At 39.1% G+C, this 11,807-nt stretch overlaps 1 protein-coding gene and 1 long non-coding RNA gene across 3 annotated transcripts; one reads left to right on the top strand and one right to left on the bottom strand.

Annotated features, from left to right (window-relative positions):
• Positions 1-1,210: 1,210 nt before the first annotated feature.
• On the top strand, positions 1,211-4,327 carry LOC121811526 (ethylene-responsive transcription factor ERF113-like). 2 transcript variants are annotated; one of them, XM_042212408.1, is made up of 3 exons: positions 1,211-1,638; positions 1,868-2,360; positions 4,105-4,327. In XM_042212408.1, exons 1-3 carry the CDS (start codon positions 1,455-1,457, stop codon positions 4,124-4,126), a joined length of 699 nt encoding a protein of 232 aa, XP_042068342.1. In that variant the 5' UTR covers positions 1,211-1,454; the 3' UTR covers positions 4,127-4,327. The 2 variants fall into 2 exon arrangements, with proteins under 2 accessions (XP_042068342.1, XP_042068340.1); XM_042212406.1 differs by having other exon boundaries at positions 4,092-4,327.
• Positions 1,551-4,123, bottom strand: LOC121811527. Its single transcript, XR_006052550.1, has 3 exons — positions 3,685-4,123; positions 3,305-3,381; positions 1,551-1,677 (listed from the first exon to the last, which is right to left on the bottom strand). It is a non-coding gene; the product is annotated as an uncharacterized LOC121811527 (long non-coding RNA).
• Positions 4,328-11,807: the final 7,480 nt, after the last annotated feature.

Below are 11,807 nucleotides of genomic sequence, written 5' to 3'. Positions count from 1 at the left end.
CCTAACAAGTGGTATCCGAGCCCAAGTGGCTATGAGTTGTGCCTGGATGAGCCCCGGTTAGGGTCGGGCTCTGAAGGACTCGGGTTAGAGTCGGGCCTAGGATGACCCAGGGGCCAGGGCTGGAACGACCCATGTTCGTGTCAACTGCGTTCCCGATGTGGTCTCGGTTTGAGGGGAGGTTTGTTGAGTTACAAACCCGTCCCACATCGGATGAGTGAGGGAAGTTGGAAGGTGTATATAATTCCTGTCCAACCCCAATTAGTTTGAGGCCTTTTGGGAGTGACCCAAAAACAAATCCGTGCGGGCTTGACCCAAAGCGGACAATATCAAACTAATGTTGCAGTCGACGATCCTAACAAGTGGTATCCGAGCCCAAGTGGCTATGAGTTGTGCCTGGATGAGCCCCGGTTAGGGTCGGGCCTTGAAGGACTTGGGTTAGAGTCTGGCCCAGGATGACCCAGGGGCCAGGGCTGGAACGACCCATGTTCGTGTCAACTGCGTTCCCGATGTGGTCTCGGTTTGAGGGGAGGTTTGTTGAGTTACAAACCCGTCCCACATCGGATGAGTGAGGGAAGTTGGGAGGTGTATATAATTCCTGTCCAATCCCAATTAGTTTGAGGCCTTTTGGGAGTGACCCAAAAACAAATCCGTGCGGGCTTGACCCAAAGCGGACAATATCAAACTAATGTTACAGTCGACGATCCTAACACAAAATAGTAGCACCAGAAAACGTCAACATAGTGTCAACGGTTGATGTTGTGTTGATACTGTGTTGACATTTTATGTTGCTACTATTTTGTCATCTGTTGATATTTTTAAATGGTTCAGATCATAGTTTGGAGTTTGTACAATATACTATGAGTTTGCATTTTATCACTACCCATTAATAAGGAATGAACCAAATTTAAAAACTGGAACACGTAATGGAAGAAGTGAGTATTAGTACAATAAATATTGAACTAGACAAACTCTAGGCAAAATAAGTTAATAATATAAAACCAACATGTTTATTAAACACTTATCTTAAAATTAACAAATGAAAAATAATTAAAGGATTCTCCCGATTGCTTGTAAATATAGTATTGAGCTGGGAGTGTGCTTTGGGTGGGTTGATAATCAGCAGTTTCAAATTTCAATACTAACGGAGTCATTTTTAACTGAGGGAACGCAGATTGTTTAGATTCTTTGGATCATACATTTGTACAAAAGATAATACAATTAGTACTACAATTTAATTTCTTACAATAATATGGTCGAAAGGAAAAGAGGCATTTACATCAGTCACAATCAGACAGGAATGAACGACCAAGTCATCTCACAAAAATTCAAACCAGTGACAGAAAACCCTAGAAAAATGTAGAAATAAAAACCATGACTTTAGAGACCAATCATCTCCATTAATTCTCCTCAATACTCCATTTTCTTAACGTGCACGTCCAGAAACTGAAACAACCATGGATGATCATGATCTAGTGCATGGGATTGGGAAGAGGCCTCTCTCACCTCCATTTTACTCTTCCCCTCTCGACATGTCTCCCATCGTCACCGCCCTCTCCCAAGTCCTCGCCTCCACTTCACAAAAGCCACCCCCTTCATCCGAATCTCTCTTATCCACTCGCCCTCAACCTCAACCACAAGGTGCTTGCTGTATATCCTTTCTCTCTCTCTCTCTCTCTGCTGTGTTTTTATAGGAAAAACAACCGTCTTTGTAAACAATTAATTCAAAACGATCATAAAATTTAAAGGGTCCGCTTTATTAAGGTAGATTACTCTTCTATCTTTATCTTACAGTTATCTGACCTAAAATGTACGTGTCAAGATGATGATAGATGTGACTAACTTTGTTGGTTTGACATGAAATTATTAGCAAAAAATAATGAAATGAGGAGACACTACAGAGGAGTCCGGCAGCGGCCGTGGGGAAGATGGGCGGCCGAGATTCGAGACCCTATCAAGGCCGCGAGAGTGTGGCTTGGCACCTTCGACTCCGCAGAAGCTGCTGCCCTCGCCTACGACGAGGCCGCGCTTAGGTTTAAAGGGAACAAGGCAAAGCTTAACTTTCCCGAGAGGGTTCAGGGAAGGACTCAATCCGGATACCTAACAAATGGATGCATCATCCCTAAATTTTCTTCTCAATCTCAAACTACTAATCATCAAGAAAACCACATCAATATTCGTCAATATAACCATGGAAATTCATCTAATTCGCAAGGGTTTTACAGTGGAGAGCCTCTTGTTTCCGAGGGCTCGTCTCGTGGGGCTATAGCTTCCCAGGAAGATGAGCAGAAACTACAAATTGATACCCATTTTGGAACTACTCATCAATGGGGAGAATCTGCAGGAAGCAAGAGGATGAAAAGGTATACTCTTGAGGAATAATATATAATATCATCATTAATTCATATACATGGTTTAATATATGAATCTGAAGTTAATTAATTAATTGGTAAGACGTTTCTCTTCCAACTAATAGATAGAGGGTACGAATTACATAGTGCGTGTAAGTTGTAACTCTTGAAAATACATATCTCATATTTATAAGGAATTACTATGGAGAAATTTGTTCTATGCCTATCCTTTTTCCTGATCCATAGTAATAATGTAATGAGTTTAATTAGAACAACGTTGTTCTAATTAAGACGATGTGCTCTGTATGTGAAAGTATCATTGTTAATTAATCATAAGGAAAGTTGTATATATTGTAGTATTAGATTTATTACTGCAAAACCTACATATATAATAGACCCAAGTAGAGAGTAAATAACCTATCCTTGAAAGTGTTAAGGTATTAATTTTGGTTTGCATTACTCTATTAAGGCAGGCTTAATTAATTAAGCATTAAACTTCATTGATTTTGCAAAATGAACTATCCCTTACAAACTAGGACCAAGCTACTTGTCTAGTATTTTTCATTTTAATTTTGAGGTAATAAGCATAATGTGATTGCCAATTAGGTAACCATAATTTAATTTTAGAATCCGATAGGACCTTATAATACATTTGCACCTAAGAAAAGATAGGATCTCATAATACATGTTTGATATAATGAAATAGAATGACGGTAGTAATTTAGTGAATATTGAAGAGGAATTCAAAAGAAAAGAAATGAGAACAAAATTCGTAGAGAGGTGAGAGAGAGTAAGAGAGTAGTAGTATTATATATGTAAGAAGAGATGCCCAAAATGTGAGAGAGAAAATTGTTAAGTCATAAAGTATACAAAGGAAGTTTTGTAAAGTAATTAATACTACTACAATTTAGCAGATAAGGAATGAGAAATTAATACCAAGAGTTGAGGAAACTTACAGTCTAGTTGGAATGTTGAATTTGTTCATAATTCACACCTTCATTTCATCCTTAGAGTGATGGTCCGAGCATGAAAACTACCAATTTTTTGAAAGAAAAATAAAGGGTTTCACTCTATGAAATCTTAGAAGGAAAGTATAGTTGCTCTTGCGTACTAAAGTATGTAGAACTTTTATTTGAACATTATGTATAATAAAATATGGAAGTAGCTCCCAATTTTTGAAAGACAGGCAGCTCAATAAAGTAGTAGTATAGGATAATAAAGAAAAGGTGCAAAATTATGGCATTAGCCTGTATATAGGACAGCATGTACGTACAAAGAGATGAACCGAATATTATGGGATAAGATGATATGTACATATCTTGAAGGATATCCATACCTGAATTGAAATATCCTACGAAAGAGGGAGAAGTAGATGGTGAGCCACTATAATATACTCCCTCCGTACTTTGCTAGTTGAGCCACTTCTTTTTCGCATGTGTTTTAAAAAAATGATAGTTAAAGTGGAAAGAGAATAAAGTATAGATTAGATGTACCAACTGTTGGGAAATAAACACAATTACACAAAGAATTACGAATATAAAAAAGATGATCACATAAATTTTTCACCCAAATCCTAATCACTACTAGAAAATATGACAAGATAAAATAAATCATAATCATGATAGAAAATATAATGGGCCTGAAATACGACTCCATATTCAAACATCAAACACTAGATATTTATATATGTAGTAGATGCTCTTGATACACCTTTATTGGAAACCACTTGAAACCTTCTTACAGTCTGATTTTACAGATCGACAAAAGGCCATCATTGAGGAATGGGCTGAACCGGTGAGAATTTAGACACATACGCTCGTTCATTGAACATAGTACAGTAACTATTTCTATATCTACGATTTTGAATATTTGATGAATAATATTTGGATGTTTTTATATGTAAGATTTTTAATGTTGGGATGTTTTTGTTGGGATTTCAATTCTTTGTGTCAAAATGTTATATACTGATTTTAATATAATTATTGGTGGTATATACCTGAATATGTAATTAAAACTGAATTCTAAAATAGAACGTGAAGCTGTTTGAAAAGGAATTGCGTGGGGTACGTAGTATAAACTATAAATGTGCATGTACATAATTAAACATTTTAGATATTTTACATTAAAAATCACTTCATAAACATTAATTAATACTATTAAATAAACTAAAAATAACCATTATGTAGTAGTATAAAAATAACTTTTTGCATTAAATTTATAAATGTAAAAAATAATATATTAAGTTTTATTAGATATTAGATCATTCATCTATTTTTTATTATTGTAAAATAATATTAGTACTAAATAATAAATGAGTTTATACAAATTTAATTAAATTTAATTTAAAATATAAAGGCTTTAAGATTGGATTTTATGATAAAGATATTTTGAAGATATTGGTGGAAAAAGAGAAAAATACTTTGTGGTGCTATATAATTTGAGACATGACAAGGCACTAAAATGGCAATGAGCTTGCGAAGACCTGTTTAAGGTGACCTATTCTTTCTAAATTCATGTCCTTTGAAATAAAATGTTTAGCGCGGGACCATTTCATTTGTCAGCCCATTTCTAATTTCTAACTATACTAACAAATTATATTTAATACATCTAAAAAATATAGTAGTAATTGTTTAATATATTTAGCTATTACTCTTTCCGTTTCAAGATAATTGAAGCATTTCTTTTTTCACAAAATGTATGAAATTGATGTTTAAGAGCATCCACTACGCGTCCCGCGCGCGGCTCGCGTTCCGTCCCGGAGGGACGGTTCCGCCGCGGGACGCGTTGCAACGTTCGTCCCGTCCCGTAGCCCGTCCCCAGCCCGTATCCGCGAGACAAGGGACGCGCCGGCCCGTCACGCGCCTAGGCGACGTGTCGCGCCCCCAATGCATGCGTGACGCCCACTCGCTGGCCCGCGAGTGGGCGTCGTCACGGATGACGCAATAATTAATTTTTTAAAAAAAAATTTGAATTTTAATTAAAAAAAATTATTTTTCAAACGGTAATGTTACCGTTAATTTTTTATTTTCTTTTTTTTTTAGTTTTTTTGTTTATTTACTCTATAAATAATCCTATTTCATACTCATTTCACACACAAACACACATCTATTCCTCTCAAATCCTCTCTATAACCACTCCAATTTCATCTTAAATCAACTCAAACTAATGGATCCTTTTGAGCAAATGCGTCAACCAATGGAACAATCACTTGAAGAAGATCGACGCCGAGAGGCGGAGGAAGCCGCGCCGCCTCCACGACGCTCCCGGACATACATCCATCGCAACCGGGAGGAAGCCGCCGCAAGGTTAGTACGCGATTACTTCTGCGATAACCCGATTTGGGGAGAAACCTACTTCCGTCGCCATTTCCGCATGAGTAAACCGCTATTTCTCCACATCGCGAATACTTTGTCGGCCCGGGAAGAGTTCTTCCGAGAAGGGTTCGACGCAGTCGCGTCCCCGCCACACGACGCTGCAGAAATGTACTGCAGCAATCCGTTAGCTTGCGACTGGACAAACGGCCGACATGTTCGACGAATACCTCCACATCGGAGACACCACTGGGCGCATGTGCTTGCTCAAATTCTGCAAAGGCGTCCGGGCAGCCTTTACCGACGAATTTCTCCGGAGGGCAAGCACGACCGATTGTCAGTTCCTCCTCGATCTGCACGAACAAGTGCACGAATTCCCCGGGATGCTTGGCAGTGTCGATTGCATGCACTGGCAATGGAAGAATTACCCGGTGGCTTGGAGGGGGTCCTACACGAGCGGCCACAAAGGCACCCACCCGACCGTTATACTCGAGGCCGTTGCCGACTACCGGCTTTGAATCTGGCACGCGTACTTCGGGGTCCCTGGCTCGATCAACGACATAAACGTGCTCCACCAGTCCGACCTCTTTACCGAAGTTTTGGATGGTAAAGCGCCGGCCATCAACTTCGTCGCCACCAACCGGCTGTATAAAATGGGGTACTATCTCGCCGACGGCATCTACCCGAAGTGGCCGACCTTCGTGAAGACGTGCAACAGGCCTGCGAACCCAAAGCAGGCTCTTTTTGCGCAGAAGCAGGAGGCTGCCCGCAAGGATGTGGAGAGGGTGTTCGGGGTTCTCCAAGCGCGCTTCAACATCATCAAAGTCCCGGCTCGTTCGTGGTTCATGGAGAGCATGGTCGACATCATGTATACGTGCATAATCTTGCACAACATGATTGTCCAAGACGAAGGACCCGAGGCGGGAAATTGGTTCGACCCCGAATCCCCCGGAAGCTCAACCGCAAGTAGTCCGCCGCGAAGTGGAGCGCATCCGTCAATACAAGAACAGTTGTCTATTCGGGCAAGGACACGCGACTCTAGCGCCCACGCCCAACTCCAAGAGGATCTAATTGAGCACATTTGGGAAAACTTTGACGGAGAAAATTAAATTATGTCATTTTTATTTTTTTAGGATTTTAATTATGTCCATTTTCTATTTTTTTGAATTTTAATGTTGTTTTAATTTTAATAAAGTGTGTTTGTTTTAATTGAATTGGGTTGAAAAAAAATAATAATGAAATTTAATGAATAGTAATTTAAGGGACGGAATAAGAGACGGTTAAGGGACGGAGCGTTGCAGGTTCCGTCCCTTAGTTAAGGGATGGAGGAATAAAGTACAGTGGGGCCCTCAAATAGTAGTTTAAGGGACGGTGGGGGGACAGCGTAGTGGATGCTCTAAAGGTTAAAGTAAATAGATAATAAAGTAAAACATAGGGAATAGAAATTTTTGTTAGAAAGAAAACAAGTAGAGTATTATTTATGCTACATATATCATCTTTACAAACTTTAAATAAGATTGTTATATTAAAGTAAAGTTTTAGGACAATTCAAATGTTTATAAAAAATTGACTGTATATTGGAGCATTTCAAAATTAAAAAAAAGTAGAATATACGTTTCAAAACAAATACAGGTATAATTTCATGGAACGGTGAGATTATATGTATAACGTCCCAATTCCATTTGAAAGCAGTGAGATTCCCGATTCACTGCTTCCTATGAAATTGTGAAGTGTCAGAAATTTGTATTGGAATAATTTCACATGGAGAAATTTGTGATTATCTAGATTGCTTTCGAAATATAGATGTTATTTGTATATTTGCACAACTTACACACAAGTATAAAATATAAAGAGTTGGATGAGAATGAAGCAAAGTAATTCGATACACAGAGATACAGAGAGGAGGAGACTCGCCTGGCATGGTAGAGACTTGACCGCTGATAGGTAGTTCCAAAGCTTGAAAAGATATCGATATGGGCATAGTATTATAGAAGATAAAAGTGGATTGCAGATATATAAATAGTAATATATTTTGCTTTATTTCTTGAGAGAATCATTTAAAATTTAAAGATATAAGTGTGAAAATCAAGAAATGTTAAAGGTCATCGAATTCGGCCTGCCGTTTTAAATCGAATATCAATTTGGGGGTGGTGTTTTTTATTGACTTCATCGTTGATAAATGATAATCGATCAGACACTGTATTATTGTTGTAGTTAGCAGAAATATGGAATGTTCTAAAGCTGTGGACTTTGACTCATTCACACGACTATTGCATCACATTTGGAGCTATTCAGAATTTTACACTAACAGAGTAATTATTATAGTTGACTTCCCCATAATTGAGCGGTTAAGTTTGACATGTGAAACCATGTACCGACAATAACACATGACCAGACCTGGCAATAAGAGCATGAATAACCCTGGCCCCAGTTCCAGCCCCAAGTCCCCTCCACGTCATCATTCCTCTACAGTTGCGGCACATGCCACAACTCCTCTAACCCTGCAGCCCGCAACTCGGGCCGCAACTAATAAATGACACTATTCACAACTCCAACCTATTTTTAACGTAAAATAAAAAACACCGGAAATTTATAACACGGAAAATTTAATTTCGCCGAATACTGCAAAATTACAACATAGAAATTTTAAAACTAAAAATAAAATACATAAAAACATAACATCAATGCTGGAAAACGTTGGTGCGAGTCCAAATTTCTTAGATTAGATCGGCTTGGAGGCGATTGTGTTGTTCCTCTTGGCGCATCGCAGCTGAACGGGCCATGACATTGCGGATGTCGGGAGGAAGGCCCTGCACGGGCAGCTCGGTGATAACGTAGTCACTCCCGGTGCTGGCGAGCGGATCGTCGCTCCACAAAGTGACGTTATCTTGCTCGTCCTCAACGATCATGTTATGCATTATGATACATGCATACATGATGTCGACGATGTGTGACCGCTGCCAACCACGGGCCGCTCCCTTCACGATAGCCCACCGCGCTTGGAGGACTCCGAATGCACGCTCGACATCTTTCCGATCCGCCTCTTGCCTTTGGGCAAACATTGCACTCCGATCGGTTGTCGGAGCTGTGATAGTCTTCACGAACACGGGCCATCGAGGGTAGATCCCGTCTGCCAGATAGTACCCCATACTATACCGACGGTGGTTGGCCGTGAACTCTACGTTCGGTGCTCGCCCGACACACAAGTCGTTGAACAATGGAGACTCGTTCAACACATTGAGGTCGTTGTTGGACCCCGCGACACCAAAGTAGGCATGCCAGATCCACAATCGTTGGTCGGCAACGGCCTCCAAGACAATCGTGGGATGTGGCCCTTGTGCCCGCTAGTGTATTATCCTCTCCAAGCCGTTAGACAATCCACTGTCAGTGCATACAGGTCGATGCTTCCAAGCATCCCTGGGAAGCCGTGGGCTCGCTCGTGCATGTCGACCAACTTCCTAACGTCGTCGGTCGTTGGCTTTCTCAAGTACGTAGCCTTGAATATTTCGATGACTGCTCGACAGAATCTCGCGAGACACTCTCGTCCAGTAGGCTCGCTTACATGGAGATACTCATCGAACATATCTGATGTAGTTCCGTAAGCGAGTTGACGAATGGCAGACGTGCATTTCTGCAACGTCGATATACTTTGCCGGCCCACAACATCAGTAGTTTGCCTTAAATACATGTCACGAGATACAACTGCGTTGACAATGCGTAGGAACAAAGGCCTCCGCATCCGGAATCGGCGACAGAACATCTGATCACTCCATCGCGGATCTCTTGAGAAATAATACGTGAAAAGCCGCAACGCAGCTGCTTCACGGTCCCGGTGAATATACATTCGGGTACGTGGTACCCGGGATTGTTGTTCGTTCCAAGCTTGAAAGCGTTCAACTTCGTTGTTCATTTCTTCTTGGATTGCCGGTAGCGCCTCTCCTAACACCCGGGACAGTTGATCTTCGAATATTCTTTGACGAGGACGCATTTTTTCGAATTATAGGAAGAGTTTTGAAGTTGAATGTGTCTGAAAATGGAGTAGTATTTATAAAAAAAATTCGAATTAAAAAAAAAATTGGTTGCGGCCTTGCCCGAACACAAATAACCCTGGGCCGAGCGCGTTGCGTCACGTCCCCAACCGTGTAACCTCGTCCCAGGCCGGGCCGCGGGACGCTCCCCAGGCCGGGAACGCGGCCCCGGGACCGGCCCAGGCCGTGCCGCTCGCCCCTCTAACGCGTGGGACGGGCCGGGACTCGCGATTTGTGGCCTGGCCCATAGCATTATTCATGCTCTAACAAAGCTTGAGGATAAGGGCATCCACGATAGAGCGCCCTATGGCGCGCCACGTCAACAGTTTTATCCTCCTACCCTCCCACCTGCAATGGGGCGCCCTAAGGCGCGCCCTATATGTTTTAATATTGTTTTGTTAATTAATTTAAATGTTTTCAAATATATAATGCAAACTAATTTAAAAACACAATGAGTAACCAAAAACCGGCAAATATTGCATTAATTAATATTATTTTGTTAATTAATTTAAATGTTTTCAAATAAGTACTTAATAAATTGAAGTTATATATCTATATATTGCTCCCCTCCACCACACTTATTATTTTAGCAATTATATTGTAGGACGCAGAAATAAATTTTGCCAGGGGCTTTATTAAAATATTTCATACTATATATTTTCTCTGTACGCCATTAAATATCTCATTTTTCCTTTTTTCGTCCATCCACTAATAAATGTCCCATTTCGCTTTTACTATTTTTGACCATACGTCCACTCATATTTTATTATAAAACTATGATGCAAAAGTAGGATTCACATTCACTAACTTTTTCTATCCACTTTCCTTCCCAGAGTTAAATAATTTTTTAAAACGCGATTCGGTCTATAATGAGACATTTATTCATAAACGTAGGGTGTACATTATACAATATCATAATAATAAAATTACATAAATGCATAAATATCTAATACATAAAATTAATCCAACACGTGTTTAACAAAAAATAATAAAGTTCTTGTGTTTGTTTTGCTGCAATAATACATAAAAATGCATAATTATTTAATACACTAATTCTCATTTGAAATTTGTGGGAGAAAGATTCAATATTTTTTCCGCCTTTGAATGGAGTTGGGTTGAACAAGAAAATCCTTTTCAGACTTTCAGTTATCACTAAATTACTTTTGAATAGAAAAGCATTAGTTGAAAATTTAGGAAATCATTTTAAAAGTAATAAGTAACTTCAAAATATAGTTACACTTTTCATAATATAAAAACGTGCCACCGTTTAAGTAGGGAATATGAATTGACCTTTTCAACTATTATTGTTAATTATATTCATTTATAAATCAGCTTTTATTTATTTATATTTTCTTTCTCATCCCAACTCTATGCCGCTGCCATTGTTCTAAGAAGTTTCTCAGTAATTTTATTTTTCTGTCCCTCTTTTCTATTAAATCTCCTTCTCATTAAACTCCAAATATATTAACTTGGGAAGGGCCGAAGATAGTTTCTAAGAATGTTGAAATTTTTTATAATAGAAATTTAGGAGGGGCTCAAGCCCCTCACCTCCTCCACTTGTGTTTGTTACTGCTCCCTTCGTTCCGTCATAGTTGAGGCGAAACTTTTCAGCATGAAGTCTAAGAAAGGAATATTGAGTGTGCAAAATAAATAGATAAAAAATTAAGAAAGAGAATGTAGGCCTCTCTGGACCGAAGAAATAACCCGGGTTGGTGATTATTTTATTCTGTAAACCAAACAATAAGTAAATGCATGATAAATAATAGCGAAACATATCTACTAAATGACTTTATAAAAAAATTAGAAAAATGAATCAGTGTAATGTGAGCCATATTTTTATAAATTGATTTTATAATAAAATATGAATATTATGATTGGGTTGAATTGCGTGGTCCACTAACCTAAAATGAAAAAAATAAATGTAACTTCAAATCGCGAACATTCTGAAATGACAAAATGAGACATTTTTTACAAAATGGTGGAATATATATCATAACTAGATATACCACAATTATTACTACTTCAATACAAAAATTACGACTTTCTCGAGTCTCGACACATCCAAGTCCAGAGGTGTTCACGGTTTGAAACCGCATGTTCCAGTTCCATGGGATATTATT

This window comes from Salvia splendens, chromosome 7 (assembly GCF_004379255.2).
Source record: "Salvia splendens isolate huo1 chromosome 7, SspV2, whole genome shotgun sequence".
In the NCBI taxonomy this organism is placed as follows: Eukaryota; Viridiplantae; Streptophyta; class Magnoliopsida; order Lamiales; family Lamiaceae; genus Salvia; species Salvia splendens.
This window is presented reverse-complemented; position numbering and strand designations above follow the sequence as displayed.

Coding starts and splice junctions, on each gene's coding strand:
- LOC121811526 (XM_042212406.1), top strand. CDS start 1,455: ATGGATGATCATGATCTAGTGCATGGGATTGGGAAGAGGCCTCTCTCA. Junction 1,639..1,867: donor CCCTCAACCTCAACCACAAG/GTGCTTGCTGTA, acceptor TGAAATTATTAG/CAAAAAATAATGAAATGAGG. Junction 2,361..4,091: donor GGAAGCAAGAGGATGAAAAG/GTATACTCTTGA, acceptor ACCTTCTTACAG/TCTGATTTTACAGATCGACA.